This window comes from Saimiri boliviensis, chromosome 1 (genome assembly GCF_048565385.1).
Source record: "Saimiri boliviensis isolate mSaiBol1 chromosome 1, mSaiBol1.pri, whole genome shotgun sequence".
Lineage (NCBI taxonomy): Eukaryota > Metazoa > Chordata > Mammalia > Primates > Cebidae > Saimiri > Saimiri boliviensis.
The window spans coordinates 178,989,708-179,011,886 of NC_133449.1; the positions used below are offsets into that span (position 1 = coordinate 178,989,708).

At 38.3% G+C, this 22,179-nt stretch overlaps 1 protein-coding gene across 17 annotated transcripts in view; it reads left to right on the top strand.

Annotated features, from left to right (window-relative positions):
- The window catches only part of RAPGEF6 (Rap guanine nucleotide exchange factor 6), a 246,205-nt gene that overhangs the window by 187,695 nt on the left and 36,331 nt on the right, over positions 1-22,179 (top strand). For 13 of the 17 annotated variants that reach the window (XM_074381725.1, XM_074381732.1, XM_074381717.1 and 10 more), the window contains 6 exons: positions 973-1,193; positions 6,670-6,858; positions 9,936-10,070; positions 16,282-16,510; positions 18,413-18,915; positions 21,282-21,596. In XM_074381725.1, the coding sequence (XP_074237826.1) occupies positions 973-1,193; positions 6,670-6,858; positions 9,936-10,070; positions 16,282-16,510; positions 18,413-18,915; positions 21,282-21,596 (1,592 nt within the window). Of the gene's footprint in view, positions 1-972; positions 1,194-6,669; positions 6,859-9,935; positions 10,071-13,287; positions 16,511-18,412; positions 18,916-21,281; positions 21,597-22,179 lie in introns of those variants that run through there. The other 4 variants (XM_074381755.1, XM_074381756.1, XM_074381759.1 and 1 more) reach the window with 2 other exon arrangements.

Sequence of the window (22,179 nt, forward strand, 5' to 3'; positions counted from 1 at the left end):
AGGCAGGAGAACTGCCTGAACCCAGGAGGCGGAGGTTGCCGTGAGCCGAGATCGCGCCATTGCACTCCAGCCTGGGTAACAAGAGCGAAACTCCGTCTCAAAAAAAAGAAAAGAAAAGAAAAGGCAAACATCATTGCAGTTGCTGTTTTCCATTGGTTCTAGATGTGCAATTGTTATAGAATGTTTGTCAAAAAGAGTAGAGTCAGGTGAAGCTGTAGCTTGTTTGAATTGTGGTTATTTCTACCCGGCTTGCAGTTCTGTCACATTCATGGGCATTACAAAAGTGGTGTCCAGGGCCTTAGTTCTAGAACCCAAATATTGCCTACTCATTCCATATGTGAGTGAGAGCATTGAGTTTTTACTGCATTCTGATTTCTGACTATATGGAATTGCGTATAAATGCTGTAAATTTTCAGCTAATATGTTATTGGTAGTTCTCTTTGAGTTTTGGCCAAAATAATGGTTCCTGGTAAAATTAGTTAACATGCTCAGAGTGAGCCTGCCATAATGGTAGTGGCAATAGCATGTTCAAAGCAGAACAGCAAGCAAAACTGCATTGGAACCCTCATTGCTGAAGAACCCTGGTTCACAGATCTGGCTGAGGATGGACTTGTCCTGGTCCAGGATCTTGCCATATCCTCAAAGCGTGGGTAGCCTCCAGGGCAGAGGAATGCTTTTTCTTGTTACTTTTGTGCCATGGGTTGCATTGGCACAAACACAGGCCTGATGGAATATGGCGCTCAGGGGGACATCGTTATCCTATTCTTTTGAATTCTGTACTTGGCCAAATCCTGTTCTTAATTCAGAACATCACCATATGTGCCAAATTACTTTGCATTAATGCTCTTCATCTTTTAACTCATTTACATCAGCATGCAATAGCATTAACAGAACAAAATCTTTTAATCTTCAATCTACTATGCTTAATTTTCACGTCTGCAGCCCCTTATTGTGATTTTCATCTTCTTACAGGTCACTGAGTCAAGGAAGCACAAATTCGAACATGCTGGATGTTCAGGGAGGTGCTCACAAAAAAAGGGCACGCCGCAGCTCTCTCCTTAACGCCAAGAAGCTGTATGAGGATGCCCAAATGGCAAGGAAGGTGAAGCAGTATCTTTCTAGTCTGGATGTAGAGACAGATGAGGAGAAGTTCCAGATGATGTCATTACAGTGGGAGCCGGCATATGGTACCTGTGAGTACAAGTTTTCATTTATGTGACACTAAAGAGCACAACAAAATAAACTTATTTTTCTAGAATTATGCTTAAGTCCCAAGAAAATTAACTTTCACTCACAGAAGATTACTGGCATGCCTTAAGCATCATGTGATCAAATTAATCGCCTTCTAAATCCTGTCCATTCCTGATGGCTACACTGTGCAAAAATAGAATAAGTGGATCTTTAAAAAACTTTTTAAAGTTTTTTAAAAACTGGATCATTATAGAAGAGCCTTTCTGTTTGAAAACATTTTTGCATTTATCCCTAAATAAAGAGTAAGCATAAGTGGGATTTTTACCTCTTTTTATTTCAAGGATAATATTTACCAACTAGAAAATATAAGAAATTTGATTAAAACACCAGTGATAATAAGTACCTTACAAGTGCCAGTAGTAAGGTAAAACAAGAAAAATCAGACACAGTCTGATATTAGTAATCTCTAGAAAATTTGATGAAAAAGATCATGTTCTCAATACTGATTTTTCAAATTAAATACAAGCAAGAGAATGCATATATCTCTGGATCAAGGAAATTATGAGTTCTAAGAGCAGAAATCAAAGATAATGAAATACAGACTGTTGTAACAAAATAATTGTACTTCTTAAGTTAAATTGTAGGTTCAAGCCAGGCGTGGTGGGTCACACCTGGAGGCCTAGGCAGGAGGATCACTTGAGGCCAGCCTTGACAACTCAAGGAGACTCCATCTCTACAAAGAAAAAAAATTAAAATTAGCCAAGTGTGGTGGTCCTAGCAACTTAGGAGGCTGAGGGAGGCAGGTCACTTGAGCCCAAGAGTTTGTGGCTTCAGTGACCTAGGACTCTGCCACCACTGCTCTCCAGCCTGGGCAACCAAGTGAGACCCAGTCTCTAACAAATAATGTAAACACACACACACACACACACACACACACACACAATGGGTTAAATGTTATGCCCATAAAAATTGCAATAGAATTTTATTTCTAAGTTCCTAATTAACAAGGGGTAGTTTTCATCATGGATTGACCCTTAGATTGATAAATGATGCGGTATTTGCATAGTAATTTTTAAAAGTTTGTCAAAAGAAAGAATAGAAAACAGGAACTGGAAATAGAACCAAATATTGATTTTTGAAAATTTAGTTTTGACAATTTTAAAATAAGGATAAGGAGCCATTTAATAAGTGCCATAATCAAAACAGTATCTTGAATGCTCCTACATATAAGATAAGATTTGGAGTATGATCGAAAGAATACCTACTAAAGGATAGAGGCAGAGTTTGAGTTTCATTGATTACCGTTTGAGTAAGGTTCTTTTCATCTTTGGTCTCTGTTTTCTTAAATGTAAAACTTTGGCAGGGGTTGAAGTATATTTTATTTCTGTGATTCTTTGTACATCAAAGTAAATTTGGAGAAAGAAATTTTTAAAAGCTAACAGCATTCTACATTCTGGCTGCTACGTGTTAAATGGTACACGTTAAAGGTAAAAGCCGAAAGAGTGTCTAGTGCCTTTAACATTTTTTCATGTTTTAAAGTTCAAAGCTATGTGCATACTTATTAAAGCCTTCTGGCCTTGCTTTGAGTCATCATCAAAGTCATATTTTCCCAGGTAATTTGATATAGACTTTATCATCTTATGATTATGAAACAGTTTATATACATCTGCATGCCTTCCTCTTCCTACACTCACTCCGGACTTGTCTGTCTTTTCTCGTAACACTAAATGATGTCCCATGCTACATATTTAATATCTATATGAAATAAAATCTTTAGGCCTGTCTTTCTTAAACTAGATTTGAACGTTTAGTTCAATGCATATTCCCTAATTTGGTTTGAGCATCTTTATAATGCATAATTCATTTTTAAATGTTTAAATAGTTACTATCCCAAGGCCAAACAATAGTTGATTTCTAAGCATTATAGAATTTGGCTCTTCCTAATTAATTAGAATATATGTGGTTTTTGGCATTCATCTGTGAACTCTTTTATTTTTAAAGTAGTCTCAGGTTTTTTTCTTTGTATTGTAGCGGTTATTAAAATAATATGTCATTGATTAACATTGACCAGTCAGAGAGGAAAGAAAGTATTTCATGACTCTGGATGACAACTTCTTGTATTCAATTAGTTGATGAGCCCCTGCATATTTTTGCCTGGGATCCCTGTGTTTTGACTTTCTAAGATAATCTCTGATCCTTATCATCACAAATATTGTCTAGGCTGTCATAATAAAAGCATAATAGCTATTATAGCTGTGTTGAGAGAGTTTAAACATCTATTTTTGCTTTTATCTTGATGTTTAAAACAAATACTTTATGAAGTCCTGAGGCTGCACCTGCATTGAAACCATCCTGGATAACCTAAGGATTAAAAGTACTGCCTGATGGAAGAATTTCTTCCCTTTGGACTATAGTATTGGTTTTATATGAAGGAGGCAACTTTTATAAGTCAGGGTTCTCAGTTTTTTAATTCTCACATTGGTTTTCAGAAAACCTATGGATTTATAAAACACTGTCTCTGGTTTTCTTGTGTTGTAGCTGTTGAGGTGACTTACTTATTGAACAGATACCTATTAAGCATCTGTTTTCAGTCAATTACTGGTACATAAGGATGTAGTAATGAACAAAATACATAGTTGTTACTCTGAAGTAGGTTAAAACCTAATGAGAGGAACAGAGAGATTAAAGTCTATAACTGGTGGGACTGGTGAGAGGAAAGGTAAGCCAGTCAAGGAGGCAGGCTGATGCTAAATCATGCAGGGTCATATAGACCTTGTTTTAAAGATTTGGGTCTTTATTCTAAAAGCAGGGATAAATTAAGGTTTGTGCAGAAGGACAAAGAAAGTGTAAGATCAAATATTCATTTTGGAAGAGTCACTCCTCTGTGAAGAATGCCTTGAAGGTATGCTAGAATTGACAGAATGAGAAAAGTATTTCAGGGCCTGCTGCGGTGGTTCATGCCTGTAATCCAAGCACTTTGGGAAACGGAGGCGGGTGGATCACCTGAGGTCAGGAGTTCAAGACCAGCCTGGCCAAGATGGTGTGAAACCAAGTTTCTACTAAAAATACAAGAAAAAATTTACCCTGGAATGATGGCAGGTGCTTGTAATCCCAGCTAATCGGGAGGCTGAGGCAGAGAATTGCTTAAAACACGGAAAGTGGAGGTTGCAGCGAGCCGAGATCACACCACTGCGCTCCAGCCTGGGCAACAGAGTGAGACTCCATCTCAAGGGGGTGGGAAAAAAAGAAAAGTATTTCAGTAGTAAAGATGAGAGAATGTTAACTTAATCTTCAGCAGAGTAATGATGGAGCTAATTAAGTTCATAGATTCAAAAATTATTTAGGGCAAGGTGCAGTAGCACACACCTGTAATCCCAGCATTGGGAAGCTGAGGGGAGTGGATCGCCTGAGGTCAGCAGTTTGAGAACAGCCTGGCCAATGTGGTGAAGCCCTGTCTCTACTAAAAATACAGAAATAGCTGGGAATTGTGGCAGGTGCCTGTAATCCCAGCTTACTCAGAGGCTGAGGCAGGAGAATCACTTGAACCTGGAGGTTGCACTGACCTGAGATCATGCCATTGCACTTCAGCCTGGGTGACAAGAGCAAAACTTCATCTCCAAAAAAAAAAAAAAAAAGAATTATTTAGGAGATAAAATTAACAACTTATTCTACAACAATTTTAGAAAGAACTTTCATCGGACCCACCAAACAATAGCGATAACATTTTATAGTACTTAAATGAAATTCCTCTTAAGAAAATCTATTTTATTTTTTGTGCTAAAAATAGATGCTTTTAAAGTAACCATTTTTTAAAATTTTTACTTTAGGTGTATACTATATCCAGCATTTCTCCCTGTGTTATCCCTCCCCACTCTCCCCACTCCCCACTGCCTCTCCCCTACCCCCTCACCAACTGTCCCCAGTGTGTGTTGCTCCTCTCTCTGAGTCCATGTGTTCTCATTGTTCAACACCCACCTATGAGTGAGAACATGCGGTGTTTGATTTTCTGTTCTTGTGTCAGTTTGCTGAGAATGATGGCTTCCAGATTCGTCCCTACAAAGGACATGAAGTCATCATTTGTTACGGCTGCAAAGTCTTCCATGGTATATATGTACCATATTTTCTTTGTCCAGTCTATCATTGATGGGCATTTGGGTTCGTTCCGCATCTTTGCTGTGGTATACAGGGCTGCAATGAACATACATGTGCATGTGTCTTTATAGTAGAACAATTTATAATTCTTTGTGTATATACCCAGTAGTAGGATTGCTGGATCAAATGGAATTTCTATTTCTAGATCCTTGAGAAATTGCCACACTGTCGTCCACAATGGTTGAACTAATTAATTTACACTCCTACCAGCTGTATAGGAGTGTTCCTATTTCTCCATATCCTCTCCAGCACCTGTCTAAATTTTTTAATGATGGCCATTCTAACTTGCTTGAGATGGTATATTAATGTGGTTTTGATTTGCATTTCTCTAATGACCAGTGATGATGAGCATTTTTTCTTATGTTTGTTGGCCTTATATATGTCTTCTTTTGAAAAGTGTCTGTTCTATCCTTCACCCACTTTTGAATGGGATTGTTTTTTTTCTTATAAATCAGTTTTAGTTCTTTGTAGATTCTGGATATTAGCCCTTTGTCATATGGGTAGACAGCAAAAATTTTTTCCCGTTCTGTTAGTTGCCAGTTTGCTCTAATGATGGTTTCTTTTGCTGTACAGAAGCTCTGAATTTTAATTATATCCCATTCGTCTGTCTTGGCTTTCGTTGCCATTGCTTTTGGTGTTTTAGATATAAAGTCCTTGCCTATGCCTATGTCCTGGACGGTTTTGCCTATGTTTTCTTCTAGTGTTTTTATGATGTTAGGTTTTATGTTTAAATCTTTAATCCATCTGGAGTTAATTTTAGTGTAAGGTGTCAGGAAGGGGTCCAGTTTCTGCTTTCTGCACATTCCTAGCCAGTTTTCCCAACACCATTTATTAAACAGGGAATTCTTTCCCCATTGCTTGTTTTTGTGAGGTTTGTCAAAGATCAGATGGTTGTAGATGTGTGACGTTGCCTCTGAGGCCTCTGTTCTGTTCCATTGGTCTATATCTCTGTTTTGGTACTAGTACCATGCTGTTTTGATTACTGTAGCCTGGTAGTATAGTTTGAAGTCAGGTAGCATGATGCCTCCAGCTTTGTTTTCTTTTGCTTAGAATTGACTTGGCTATGTGGGCTGTCTTTTGGTTCCATATGAAGTTTAAGATGTTTTTTTCCAGTTCTGTGAAGAAGGTCTTGGTAGCTTGATGGAGATAGCATTGAATCTGTAGATTACTTTGGGCAGTATGGGCATTTTCATGATATTAATTCTCCCTAACCATGAGCATGGAATGGTTTTCCATCTGCTTGTGACAGTAACTATTTATTATTACCAGTGGTGATAACCTTGCCTAAAAACATGCAGTTACTTATTTCTTACTCTTTCCTATTAGTGACCAAGAATTTAAGTGAGAAAAAATCAGCCAAATCATCTGAAATGTCTCCAGTGCCTTTGAGATCAGCTGGCCAAACAACTAAAGTCCACTTGCATCAACCCCACAGAGTAAGCCAGGTGCTTCAGGTGCCAGCTGTTAATTTGCACCCCATCAGGAAGAAGGGACAAACAAAAGACCCTGCATTGAGTGAGTATACACCATTAATATTACATGCATTTAACTGAAATTTTCAGGGGAGTTAGAATGAAAAATAATTACAGATGTTCAGGAGATAAGCTGTTGTAGATTGTGTAATACAATCACTTCATGAATCAAAAAATGTTTCATTTTACTTGTAGATGTTTGCTGACAGCATATGTGTTTTAAATGCCAATACTGGCTTTCCTATAATGCTGAAATCTGTTGATCAATAGAAGATTTACAGCAATACATTTTGGGTACCAAGGGCTTACTGCATTCAGAGGTGTATTTAATGAAATAATCTAATACAGACAAAATCTATAAAAACCTGTGGAAATGGCCAGGTGCGGTGGCTCACACCTGTAATCCCAGCACTTTGGGAGACCAAGGCAGGCAGATCACGAGGTCAGGAGTCCGAGACCAGCGTGACCAACATGGTGAAACCGCATCTCTACTACAAATACAAAAGATAGCTGGGTGTGGTGACAGGCACCTGTAATTCCAGCTACTTGGGAGGCTAAGGCTGGAGAATCATTTGAACCCAGGAGGTGGAGGTTGCAGTGAGCCGAGATTGCACCATTGCACTCCAGCTTGGGCAACAGGGCGAGACTCCGTCTCAAAAAAAAAAAAAAAAAACAAACTGTGAAATGAAGTTACTTATTAAAATGGCTATACAATGTTTTTGTCATTAATGACCGCTTCTGAAAACCTAGTTAGGAAACAAGAGAATGTCGTATTTATAAAGTATAGACCACACTTTTTTTTTCTTTTAGGCCAGGTAATAATCAACCATATTACTTTTATTTGTTGTGTTAACAGTATCATTTTTTTTAGCTTTTTGATGAGAAGCTAGGTTAGATTTGCTATCCTAGCATTATTACTTAGGTCATGCATTGTATGTAGTATATGTTTGGTAGAACTTTATTTAATTTATTGTTTAAGATACAAAGTTGAATAAGAAATACCCTCTCCTTTGCCAGATTTCAGTCGGGTGATAGGGACACACACACAGATAACTTCAGTATAATGTGTCTTCTTGTTATGCCAGAGGTTATATGTAGAACATATAAAAGAACAAAACAAGAACTTTTAACTTAGAGGTAAGATAGGGTTTCAGAAGAGGGCTTTTTGGAAATAACATCTAAGCAGTCTGAAAGACTGGTGAAGAAGAAGATAATTAGGCAAAAGTTCCAGAGACGTTGCTTCAGGCAGAGGAAACAGCTTGGTATGTGCAAGAAAACACAAGTACTTTGCTGACTCTGAGTGGAAATTATATCCAATGATGACAGACAATAATAATTAAAGCTAACACTTGGGAGACCACTTACTGAGTGCCAGGCATGGTTCAAAGTGCTTTACTAACTTTATCATTCTTCATAGTAACGCCACAAGATAAGTGGTGTTTTTACCCTCATTGTACAAAGGAAGCATAGAGGTTAAAAGAATCCTGACTAGCTTTAAATCTTTGCTTTTAACCACTGTACTAAACAGCTTCTAAGATGCAGAGGATGAAGACAGGTATGCTGAAATTACAATGTGCCATGCTAAAGGAAAGTTATCAGTGAGAAGCCATTGAAGAGACTTGAACAAGGGGGTTCAAACTGTGTTTGAGAAGGACTGTATAAGGCACAGCAAGACTGGAGGAGAGAGCTCGGATGGAAAACTAGTCTAACATTTAACTAGAAATTGCCCAGGGCCTGGACTAGTTTAGTGGCTATGGAAATGAAGAGAGAATTAGAAGAAGAATTAGTGAAGTTGATAAATTTGTTGGTAGGAGTGAGAGAGGGACAAGTTAGCTCTGGTTTTTTTCCCTGAATATCACCACTTGAGAGGCAGCATCACTTGTACCATATAGCTTTCTTTCTTTCTTTCTTTCTTTCTTTTATTTTATTTTATTTTTTGAGACAGAGTCTCTCTCTGTCACCAGGCTGGAGTACAGTGGCACAATCTTGGCTCACTGCAACCTCCGTTTTTCAGGTTCAAGCAATTTTCTGCCTCAGCCTCCTGAGTAGCTGGGATTACAGGTTTGTACCATGTGCCACCATACCCAGCTAATTTTTGTATTTCAGTAGAGATGGGGTTTCGCCATGTTGGCCAGGCTGGTCTCAAACTCCTGACTTAAGATGATCCACTGCCTTGGCCTCCCAAAGTGTTGGGATTATAGGCGTGAGCCACTGCGCCCAGCCCCGTATAGCTTTCTTCATTTTTTATTATAAGGTAGCTGTTTATATGATAAATATGTTTATATTACACTTAATGAAGGGTAGTATGAGTATACTATGATCTAAATTTTTTCATCGGCCAGTGGCTGCTTCTTACTATGTCAAGTCCTCATCATAGTTTGCTTACTTTATGTTTTAAGAACAGTACCAATAGCTCTTTGGTGTTTCTTAGAGAAGGTAAATGTAAAAATGTCAATATATTGAAACCATTGCTAAGTTTGAGGTAAACTAAACAGGACCAGCCTTTAGACAAGGATAATGGTAGAGCTTTAAGGAATCTTTCCACTGTGCTGCATACTATCTTTCTATACATTCATGATTCTTTCTGTTGTTTACTTCTCTCCCATAGTGTGAATTTAGTGCTCTTGAAAAGGGCTGGACTGGCAGCCCTGCAGCCTCTTCTGTATACCCACAGCACAGATGCACCACAGGTAGTGACAGTGCCAACATCCCCACGCTGCCTCTGCCACATGCCTTGCCCCGACTTGGAGAGGCCACCTCTAGAGGGGAGGGAAGAGTTTGAATCCAGGTCTTCTCATTGAAGATTTCAGATCACTTTGTCAGTTGTGGGAGGTGGGGCACAGCACTCAGACTGTTAAATTGATTTCCCTTATACCACAAAGCACAGACAAACTAATAAAATCTGGTTCATGCAGATCAGCTGAATTTGAACAAGCAACCTAGAGGTGAGAATCTCTGTATCCCATTACCCAGTCATTTAGTCTCTGTTTGTCATTTACACATTTCAGTTGACTACACTACCCATTGTGCATCATAGCTTTAGTTATATAGTGGTTTAGGCAACTATAGACATTTTAATTGTGAACTGTTGCTTATTTGTATCTTTGGTTTTATTTTTAGGTACAAATTTACCTCAGAAAGTTTTAGGAACAACTGAAGAAGTAAGTGGTAAGAAGCATACAGAAGACACTGTTTCTGTGGCATCATCTTTACATTCTAGTCCTCCTGCATCTCCTCAAGGTTCCCCTCACAAAGGTAAGACAAAACATTTCAAACTAGTTCTTGTTAGACTAAATAACACTTTATAGCACATATTTTGCTTTTCAGTATATAGCAGTAATTATAAATCATTAAGAAAAGCATAACTCCTAATGCTTTTTGAACTTTGGTGTTTTGTATTGCATTATTTATATGCTTTTTAGGTATTATGCATCATGTAACTGGGACTCCACTATTCAAAGTGTGGTCCTAAACTTGTTTAACAGAGGGGCAAGCATGGATAAGAATGAAGGCAGAAGCCATAGTTTTGGTGCAAATTCTTGGTGGTGTTATTCCAATTTCTTGTATTTGGACATTTCTATGGAGTGTTTGCAAATAAAAGTTTCTATAAGAGATTGTCTTCAGGCCAGGCACAGTGACTCTTGCTTATAATACCAGCATTTTGGGAAGCTGAGGTGGGCTTCCCAGGAGTTGAGACCAGCCAGGGGAACATGATGAGACCCTGTCTCTACAAACGATTTAAAAATTAAGCATGGTAGTGTGTCTGTAGTCCCAGCTACCCAGCAGGCTGAGGTGAGAGGATCGCTTGAGTCCAGGAAGCAGAGGTTGCAGTGAGCTGTGATCACACTACTACACTCCAGCCTGGATAATAGAGCAAGACCCTGTCTCAACAAAAAGGAAAGAAATTGTTTTTAACCAACCATAAGATTTAGGAAAAAATTATTTAGGTTAATGCTTTTCTTTTTTTTTCAGTAATAGAATATTACCTTTTTTTAAATTAGGATTTAAAATAACCTATACTCTTATGGATTTTTTACTTACACAGAATGTAATGAGGTGAAAAAAAACTGAAATTCTTCTTGTTCATTTACATGTTTTCGTCATTCAGACTGAAGCATTTCTTTTCTTGGATAGCCTGGGCAGTGTGCATGCAGATGCCATTTCATGTTAGCTGCACATGTAGCATTCTAAATATGGTGTGTATTTCTTTTATTGACCCTTCACACTGTGTGTACCCTGGGGAGAAAGGAGATTTAGTCTTGATATCTTCTTCACAGATATAAAGGAATTACATCTTTAATCACACCAGAGGATGGTACATGGTCACAGGGAAGACAAGCTTATTTTAATAATTCTTAAGAGGAGAGAGAACCTTCCAGGGCTTGCTTCAGTTTCCAGGTTCTAAGTTTCCTCCCACTCTGCAGGGCTCTTTCTTGCCTCCGTGGCAATTATGTACAGTGATGTCAGACCTGAGTTTGAACCATGATTCTGTCCTCCACTCTAGCTGTATTACTACAAGTAATTTATTTATATGGTCTGGTTTCCTGTAAGATGAGAAAAAGACCATCTAGGCCGAGGCAGGCAGATCACCTGAGGTTAGGAGTTCAAGACTAACCTGGCCAAAATGGTGAAACTCATCTCTATTAAAAATACAAAAAAAGGCTGGACGTGGTGGCTCACTCCTGTAATCCCAGCTCTTTGGGAGGCCAAGGTGGGCAGATCACTTGAGGTCAGGAGTTTGAGACCAGCCTGGCCAACATGGAGAAACACCGTCTCTAGTAAAAAATGTAAAATTAGCCGGGCGTGCTGGCGGATGCCTATAATCCTAGCTACTCAGGAGGCAGAGACAGAATGGCTTGAACCCAGGAGACAGAGTTTGCAGTCAGCTGAGATCACGCCATTGCATTCCAGCGTGGGCAACAAGAGCAATACTCTGTCTCAAAAAATACCAAAAAAATTAGCTAGGCTTAGTGGCACACATCTGTAGTCCCAGCTACTCAGGAGGCTGAGGCAGGAGAATCACTTGAACCCACAAGGCAGAGGCAGCAGTGAGCTGAGATCATGCCATTGCACCCCAACTTGGGCGACAAGAGTAAAACTCCATCTCAAAAAAAGAAAAAGGACCATCTGTTTTAGGAGCCACTTACATAGTTTAAATGAAACCATGTTTATAAAATCTGATGTTTGGTAAGTGTTTAGTGAATTGGAATGCCCCTTTTCTTTCTCTTCTGCCACCTCAGGACACCATAGCTCCATTACTCGTTCTTTTCATCTTCACATAGCTGAGACTGGTTAGATTTTTTTCATTTCAGATTTTACTGAAGCTTAATAAAAATGAAACGGGAGATATAAACAGTGTATATAGTAGGTATATTTATAAAACACAGATTTTGATCCTGTTGTAGCTCATATATGATTTTGTGCTGCACTCAGACCTGTGTCATTGCTTTCCTTGTCTGTATGGTCCTATCCAAAGTGCCCATTACCAGATAGATCTTGAGGTGTAGGATAAGCCACAGTGCCTCTAGTCAGACAGATAATCCGAATGAACAGTATCTATATGCTCTTTGAGGAACACCGTACCCCTTCAGAGACTGCTCAGAGGTCCGTCCTGTTACAGATGAACCTAACTAGCAGGATCTGATTTGGTATTTTATGCCCAAATGTGACTTCTGGGAAGAGGTATTAGGCACAGAAATTCCTCCGTTGCTCTTATTCCCCACAGAAAACCTACACTCAGCCCTTGAACAGAGAAGTCTTTTTTCCATTGTTTTTCACTGTGTAGCTAACAATTGAACATCTTATTTATAGATTTGTGAGTATCTCGTAGTAATGTTTAGAATTCTAAGAAGCCTGAAGAAATTCATTTCTTCAGAATTGTTTCAACTTGTTCTTGCATTTGTACTATCAAAACCCCAACCAAATATGATCCTTCTGCTTCTGTAGATAGGATTTTGCCAGTAATCTAAGATTGAACAAACCTGTCATTACACTCGGAATAAATTACTAGAATCTGTACCTGGTTCTTACTCAACTTTGAAATTAGTTCTATACATATACCTAGTGAATGTACTATTCGTATGTTCTGTTTGGTTTTTACTAAGCTTTTTCATAGTAAAATCTACTTTACAATTCTAGACCTACGTAGTTACTTTACAGAAATAATTCTGGTTACCTGATATTTTTGTCATATTTTTCCTTATGATTTTACCAGGTTGGCTTCCTTTCAACATTTTTGTTTTTGTTTTTATCACCAGCTTGTTCTGATGAAATTAATCTTTCTCCTGTATTCTGTCTTGCAATAATTTATGTGTATATGCTGTATTTAAGTTTCCGTGCGTTAAAAAATATGTTGCTAGATTTCAATTTTTCAGATACTATCAAGATGTTAGAATTTTTAAATAATGAAATATTATGTAAACAAGGCTAATTTTGATTGATCATGTCAGGGTTTTTGCATCTCTCCCTCCAGTTGGCAATATCGTATCTGATCACAGCAGCAAGATCAGTGGCCAGAGCTGCCCCGGAATAGGTGGGGCTTACTTGCAAAAGAAAATCCTTCAGATTACCAGGAGCACAGCCAAAAGAACAGACAGTACTGAGAAGGCCACTGAGGAGAATAGAGACAGGACAAGTTGTGAGAACACAACCAGAAAAAGAATGGCATCCCCGTTTAGAAGACTTAGGGAAAGAATGCTTTCAAGGGAGAGACTAGTCGACAGCAAAAAAGAGGACACAGATCACAATCAAGCTACAGAAAGCTGTGAGAAAGTGAAGGATGTTGGAAGCAACATCAAAGATGAGAAAGGGAGTGCCATCTTCAATTCAAATAGCCAAGGCAACAGTAATACTTTAAACTGTTTCTATACACGATTCAAGTCTAAAAGGAGGAAGACACTCTGATGAAATGAAGTTTCATATTTAATTTTAGTATTTAGTTTGTTTTCAGTTAATAATGTATAATTAAACCATTTGTCAAAGCTTAGGCAGACAACTTCGTAAATACTATTTATAAACATTTTAAAATGCTTCATTTGTACATATGTTATTTTACTAATGTATTGAGTTAGTAAACTTTATACCCTTGTTTTCTGTAGTTGAACTTTATTTTCTACTGTTAGCTGGGTCTGTGAGTGAAATAGGTAGAGGAGGCTTTTTTATCCTCTACTTTTTACATGCCTTTGATTGGGAGAGAGGGGACTAGTCTAACATAGCAGTTTCAGAATCATCTAGGAAACTTGTTTAAAAATGCAATTACTGGCCGGGCCTGGTGGCTCATGCCTGTAATCCCAGCACTTTGAGAGGCTGAGGCGGGCGGATCACAGGTCAAGAGATCAAGACTTTTCTGGCCAAAATGGTGAAAACTTGTCTCTACTTAAAAAAAATAAATAAATAAATAGAAAAATTAGTAGAGCGTGGTGGCGCATGCCTGTAGTCCCAGCTACTTGGGAGGCTGAGGCAAGAGAATTGCTTGAACCCGGGGGGCAGAGGCTGTGGTGAGTGGAGATCACACCACTGTACTCCAGCCTGGCAACAGAGCAAGACTCGATCTCAAAAAAAAAAAAAAAAAAAAAAATGCAATTTCTGTGTCCCACACCAGACTTTATAAATTTGAATTGCCAGAAATGGGATCTGGAATGTTTAATTGGCTTGCCAGGTGGTTCTTAGTATGACCATATTTGAGAAATACTGATCAAACACACATAAGAATGAAATTATTTTTAAAACAATGAAGCAAGAATATTTTGTAGAGCAATGGTTTTTTTTTCCCTTTGGAGGAAGAAGGTATTTATTTTTTTTAATTTACTTACTACATCCAGTTTCTTGGTCCTCTTGAAAATTGACTATGGATACTGACAAATAGCAGTGATCCCAAGTTTAGAGATAGAGAAGTCAGAAGACTGGCTTGTCTTGTCTTATCCTGTTCCTGGCCATATAGTCCAAGAATAAATAACACATTTTCTGGGCCTTTTTCTCTTTGAAATAGTTAATAAAATGACTTAATAAAGTTACTGTGCAACAAATTTTTCCTTAAATGACTTGAGTTATATGTGAATAACTCTAAGATCCTTAAACAGAGAAGGACGTTGAAACTAAGGATGTTGTTATCCTCTTTCTGCATGAATATGAGGCCCTGAGAAGTCCAATTACATACCTAAAGCCTGTAATTCTTCCTAATGACATTTCTAGGGATTGGTCCAAAGGTCACATGTCTACTAAAACCCTACTCTCCTTTGAGCAAGAAGATACTTTTACTTCTTAGAGACCCTCCTCTTGTTGGGATTACTAGGGCATTTTCTTTTTATTTCTAAATAAAAATTTGATTTTTTCCAATTATCAAAATAGATTATTATGTATGTTAGCCATTCTGTTTGCAGATTTGTTTTTAGGTCCTTCACCTCACTGCATCCCTACCTCTTCATTCCAAAGAATACAGAAGAACATCTCTCTAGTTGTCTGCTGTGCAGGAAATCATAGAACAACATAGAACATGTAGATGCTGTTGTTTTCTGTAACACATTATTAAAAATGTATCCACTCCGCTGTTTAATATTCTGCAAAGTTGGTGAAGAAAAAGGAAACTAAGTATGGCATTAAGTTTAAACCTAAAACAATTTAAAAAACGGAAACAGACTGAGCTCAGTGGCTCACACCTGTAATCCCAGCACTTTGGGAGGCTGAGGCAGGAGGATCTCTTGCCAGCCTGGGCAACATAATGAGACCTCATTTCTGCAAAATGTTTAAATATTAACTGGGTGTGGTGGTGCAAATCTGTAGCCCCACCTACTCAGGGCTGAGGCAAGAGGATCACTTGAGCCCAGGAGTTCAAAGCTACAGTGAGCTATGATCATGCTACCGCACTCTAGCCTGGGTGGCAGAGCAGGACCCTGTATCCAAAAAATAAAAATAATCTAAAACAGTGACTCTCAACTCAAGACAAGACTTCTTAGGTGGCATATGCAGAATTTCTGGGGTAAGTATATATAGTTTGATAAAGCAAAAATGTAGTTCTTTCCCTTGAATCTTGGACTCCCACCCCTATCCTTACTTCAAGATGGTATATTGGATTCAGATCAGGTAATGAAATGATCATATTAATTAATCAAAGGAAGAAACCCTAAAGACATCTACTTTTTAATATTTGTAATGTTCTTAATTTGTTAAATAATTGTAGCTGTGGGAGAGCCTGAGATAGATATACTTTAAACTAGTTTTCTTAGTAATACTAGACTTCGTCTTTTTCTTGAATGCAGACTTGGATTGGTGTGGTATGGATAGGTAGATTAATGGATATGTAGGGGAATGTGTGGAGAAAATTGATACCATTATATCTAAAACTAAAATTGCTTCTACTTTATCAGAATTCTGTTATTTTTGTTTTTGTTTCTTTTCATCCTTTCCCCTACTACCCCCACTATCTGTTCCCATTTTTTGGTAGTTTGATCAGTACTCTTTTCTCATTCAGGTTACACACTTACTCCATCAGCTAAATCTGACAACTTGTCTGACTCCAGCCATAGTGAGATTTCTTCACGGTCCAGCATCGTGAGCAATTGTTCTGTTGACTCCATGCCTGCAACTCTACAGGATGAACGGTGTTCCTCTCAGGCCCTGGTAATCCCTGAATCCACTGGGGCATTGGAAAAGACAGAGCACCCTTCAGGGACAGGAGATCATAGTCAACATGGCCCTGGGTAAGCATCATTGTCTGTATTTATAACACAAAACCCAAGCCAAGTGGCCACTGCAAGCAGTGCTTCCCAACACCTTGGACTTCCTGTGGAGTAATTGCAGAGTTATTCATAAAAGAATATGTGGGCCAAGCACATATTCTCTGTTCTGAATATGTGAATAAGCACTATTTTGAAAGATTTATGGGTGTCCATTTTTAAAGTGTTACTAAATTCAAATAACTTTTTATCATTATGTATCTTCCCAATGAATAAGAACTTGAAGTGCAGCTGCTGTTCACATAGGCGAGATAATTTTTGAAATTCTGGCTAAGTTGTAAGTTATCAAAAATGTTGTGTATTAGAAAGTGCCTCCAGTGCTGTGCACATTGTAGACAAGTTGGGAGAGTAGGACTAGCCCTTGATCCCTGTTCTCTGAAAGTGTAATTTGGGGAGTAAGAATAATCACTTAGCAAAAGTTAATTCTTTAAAAAAATTTAATTCTAAATTTCTATTTAGAATCAAACAACATGGAAATCTTTGAGAAAGATTATTCTAACTGATAAATATTGTGAAATCTAGTCTACTTTAATATGAAAAATTTAAGATAAAGTATTACCACATTTATAAAGGTTAAACTATGATCTCTACACCAGAGGTTAGCACATGTTTTCTATTAAAGTTACAGAGTAAACATTTTAGACTTAACAGGCGATAAGGCCTCTGTCACAACTACTCTGCTGTTACACCGGAACAGCCATAGACAACACATAAACAAATGGCATGACTGTGTCCCACTAAAACTTTATTTACAAAAACGAGCAAAGAGACCACCAGATTTGGCCCTGGCCTGCCATTTGCTACCCGCCGCCCCCCCCGCCCCACCAAGGTTTTACAAACTTCTTTTGTGAAGGGCCAACTAGTAAATATTTTCACCTACACAGGCTGCATATGGTCTCTGTCACAAATTTTTCCTTTGCTTTAACCTTATAAAAGGTTTAAAACAAAACTATTCTTTGCTCCAGACCAGGCGTCCCCAAACTTTTTACACAGGGGGCCAGTTCACTGTCCCTCAGACCCTTAGAGGGCCACCACATGCTGTGCTCCTTTCACTGACCACCAGTGAAAGAGGTGCCCCTTCCTGAAGTGCGTCGGGGGGCCGGATAAATGGCCTCAGGGGGACACCTGCTCCAGACTATACAAAAACACGCTGTTGACTAAACTTGCCCCTTGAGCTTTAGTTTAGGGACCCCTGCTATAAATGATTCATTTCATAGGTAATTGGGAAATTGCTGTTTACTTGTCACTGTACTGGGCTAAACTCAGAGGTACATTGAAAAAAAAACATGATTCTTCAAGTTGGCAACTCTTAATTCTATATGCATGGACAGTAGTCTAATATTGTAATGACAAGAATGAGTATGTATACTTAATGTTACTAGTTTTAAATCTCATCTTTGCATTTTCATTTAAAATCAGTTCAAGAAAAATACTTGTCAGGCATACCTATAGTCCATCCCTGCGACTAGGGAGGCCGAAGCAGGAGGATGGCTTGAGCCCCGGAGTTAAAGGCTACAGTGCACCATGATTATGCCTGTAAATAGCCCCTGCATTCCAGTCTGGGCAACAGAGTGACACCCTGTCTCAAAAATAATTAAAATTTTTAAATTTAAAAAGAAAAATGCTAAGGAAACTTTGCTAAGCATTTCAGTGTCTTCACTGTATCTTCCTGAGTGTTAACTAAATACTTGAAGGAATTTAGTGATGAATGATGATAATATAATTTTCTTCACAAGGTTATTTTGACATGAACACTTGTAGTACGTGTTCTACAGTTTCTCATAGGCAGTAATAACTTAAAACAGAGAGAAGAAAGTTTTTTTAGCAAGCCTGTAAACTCTGATCGTACATTATCTCCAATTTTAGGTGGACACTCTTGAAGCCATCTCTAATCAAGTGTTTAGCTGTCTCATCGTCTGTGAGCAATGAAGAGATTTCTCATGAGCATATCATTATAGAAGCAGCTGACAGTGGTCGTGGAAGTTGGACTTCGTGTTCAAGCAGCTCCCATGACAACTTCCAAAGCCTTCCAAACCCAAAAAGCTGGGATTTTTTGAACTCTTACAGACATACCCATTTGGATGACCCCATTGCTGAAGTTGAACCCACTGACTGTGAGCCCTATTCCTGTCCTAAAAGCTGCTCTAGAACTTGTGGGCAGTGTAAAGGAAGCCTAGAGACAAATCAGTTGAGAAAGAGTTGGGCCTCCTCCAGTTCTCTGTCTGACACGTATGAACCAAACTATGGGACAGTTAAGCGGAGAGTATTGGAGAGCACCCCAGCTGAGTCATCTGAAGGCTTAGACCCCAAGGATGCCACTGACACAGTTTACAAAACTGTCACATCAAGTACAGACAAGGGCTTGATTGGTAAGTTGTGTTTTTGTTGTCTTTGGCATTTAGAGATTAAGTAGTCAAAAAATGGCTTTGGGATATCTTAGCCCTGGATTTTATCACAAAAATTAATTCTCTCACTAACAACCTTTCTTTCCTTCCTTCACAAATAAATTATTTCCCAAAAATTCATGGTTTCTCAAAGACTTTGGAGCAGATATTCAAGCCATTAAAATGAAAAGTCTGATGTGAAGGTATTTAATTAGAGGGACACGTTTGTTTGTCCTTCGTTTTTAAGATCTTTTTGGTTTCATTCAGGAATGTCGTTGCATCAGTATGCAATAGTAATAAAGGGATTATTCTCTTTATCACCTCATAAATTGTGTGGACCACAATGACTATGCATACGTGGTAGAAACATTGAATCTGCTGTTGATTTTACATAGTAGAAGTGAGAGAAGCATGATGAAGTCCAGAACATTTTTTAGTATACTCTCTTGGTGTACATCATCAGTATGCCAACTCCTGTTTGCGAATCCATTCCAAGCTTTCTTAATAAACTCTTTTTTTAGTATTTGGCCATCAAATACTTTTTTAAAATTTCTTCCCTGAATTGTATAAATACTTGGATATAAAACTCCTGCTTTTCTACTTATATGGAATGACTGTACTTTGAATTAATATCATATTAAACTCTTGAATTTATTAAATATTCATGGTGTCACATTTAATTGCAAAAAAAAATGTGAAGGTGAAATGTGCTCATTTTATAGTTATTGTCAAATTGTATTTTAGGTTGAGTTTTTAGCTCATTCCTTTTTTCCAAGTTTTGTCTTTGTTTTGTTTTGTTTTGTTAAGACATCATCTTGCTCTGTCTCCCAGACTGGAGTGCAGTGGCATGATCTCATGAGCCACCATGCATGGATCAAGGTTTTTTATTAAAGCCTTTTGGGTAACCACTTCTTGAGCATATGTGTATACAGAGATATAAAAATCTTTTTCTTGTCCATTTATGAATATAGATTTTGTTTTTTTTTTTTATGAATATAGATTTTTTTTAATCATTAATGAGTATGGGTAAATCATTTACATTCTTTTTCTTGTTATTAGCAACCTCCTCACCTCCATCACCTCACCCATCCCATCCTTAAATGGGAATGGAAATCTTTTCTGACCTTGATAGTACATGCAAATTTTACTGGTAAAATTCTAGAAAATTCAATATAGACAAACCAGATTCTCTAATGGTAAAGTTAATATTGAAATTATTTTATGTCTTTTTAAGTGTATTCTGCCTGTATACAGACTGTTTTTGTGTTTTAAAAGTCACTTGCATAATCAAGCTTTTCAGAGCCATTTTCCCTGTGGGTCTTATGAGCCAGTCTTAAGTTCTTGGAACTTCATCTTTAACCTGTATATGATGCTTTTTGAAGCTTTGCCTTAGTCTCAGGGCTTACAAATTTAAGTAAAAGGATTTAAAGTCATAATTTTTAATGTCCGCTGAAAATCAGAGTAATTTAAGATAAATTTTCAAAAATTCTGTTTTTTTTTCTTCTCAACTTAATTACAAAGCAGAAGTTAGAAGTAAAGTTTTTTTGTTTTTGTTCTTGTTTTTTGAGAGAGAGTCTCACTCTGTCACCCAGGCTGGAGTGCAGTGGCACATTTCTCCTCCGTCAGTCTCCTTAGTAGCTGGAATTACAGGCATCCACCACCATGCCCAGCTAATTTTTGTATTTTTAGTAGAGACAAGGCTTCAAACATGTTGGCCAGGCTTGTCTCAAACTTCTGTCCTCAGGTGATCCACCCACTTCAGTCTCCAAAGTGCTGGGATTACAGGTGTGAGCCACCACCCCTGGCCAGAAATAAAGTTCTTGAAGGAATTAGTTCCTCCATACCAGCAAAGTTAAAGTTTATATACTAGGACTGAGAACTAGTCTGCCCAGGAGTGCCAGAAAACTGGTTCATGTCTCAGGAAGAAGGTAAAATAGCCCTTAAACAGATAGCCCAAACATCATTTTTAAGTAAACTCTCCCAGTTTACGGAGAATAGATGTTTAGGGTGGACTTTGAAATGCTTCTGACATCTTTAGGGCTGGGTATGACTTTAGGAGCTGTCCTGCCCTTCTGTGATATAGGGGCTGAACTGCAGAAGGAAGCTTGTCGTCAGTGTCATCTACTTCAACTCTCTCGTTCTATTTAATATTTACAGGATTTAATATGTTTGTTTATGTATTTTAAAAATAGGTTTATTCAGCTTTTTGAAAATGTTTTTAATCTGCCATCATTCAAGTTTATTCATTCTTTCTGTTTTTAAGTTCTATTTTGTCATTGTAATAAGTTTATGGGATTTTTTCATTTCTTATGTTTTTCATTAACATTTTCATTGCTTATTTTTCATGCCAGTGTACTGTGTCACCTCACCCAAGAAGGATGATAGGTATAGGGAGCCACCTCCTACTCCTCCAGGATATTTCGGGATTTCTTTAGCGGACCTAAAGGAAGGACCCCACCCACACCTAAAACCTCCAGATTATAGTGTGGCAGTGCAGAGGTCAAAGATGATGCATAACAGCCTCTCTAGACTGCCGCCAGCCTCTCTCAGTAGCAACCTCGCGGCCTGTGTTCCATCGAAGATTGTAACCCAGCCTCAGAGGCATAATTTGCAGCCATCCCATCCTAAACTAGCAGATGTGACTGATGCAGATAGCGAAGCAGATGGTATGTTGACAAGCTCTCTTAATGGCTCATAAATGAATTGCTGAACACATTATATGGTCTTTACTCTGATATTTTATGGTAATTCATAATTGTTTCTTCAAATGCCTTAGAAATCTCTGTTAAAAAATAAGAAGTAAGAAAAAGTACGATGTTCAGGCTGGACACAGTGGCTCCTAGCACTTTGCGAGGCCAAGGAGGGCGAATCACGGGAGGTCAGGAGTTCAAGACCAGCCTGACCAATATGGAGAAACCACATCTCTACTAAAAATAATACAGAATTAGCTGGACATGGTAGCAAATACCTGTAATCCCAGCTACCCTGGAGGCTGAGGCAGGAGAATTGCTTGAGCTCCGGAGTCAGAGGTTGTCATGAGCCAGGATCACACCATTGCACCCCAGTCTGGGCAACAAGAGTGAAACTGTCTTTTTAAAAATGTTTCTAAATATGATAGTGTAGGGAGAGTGTTTTGGCTTTGTTCTTTTTTTCAAGACAGGGTCTCGCTTTGTTGCCCAGGCTAGGGTACAGTGGCACAATCATGGTTCACTGCAGTCTCAAACTCCTGGGCTCAAGCAGTCCTCCCGG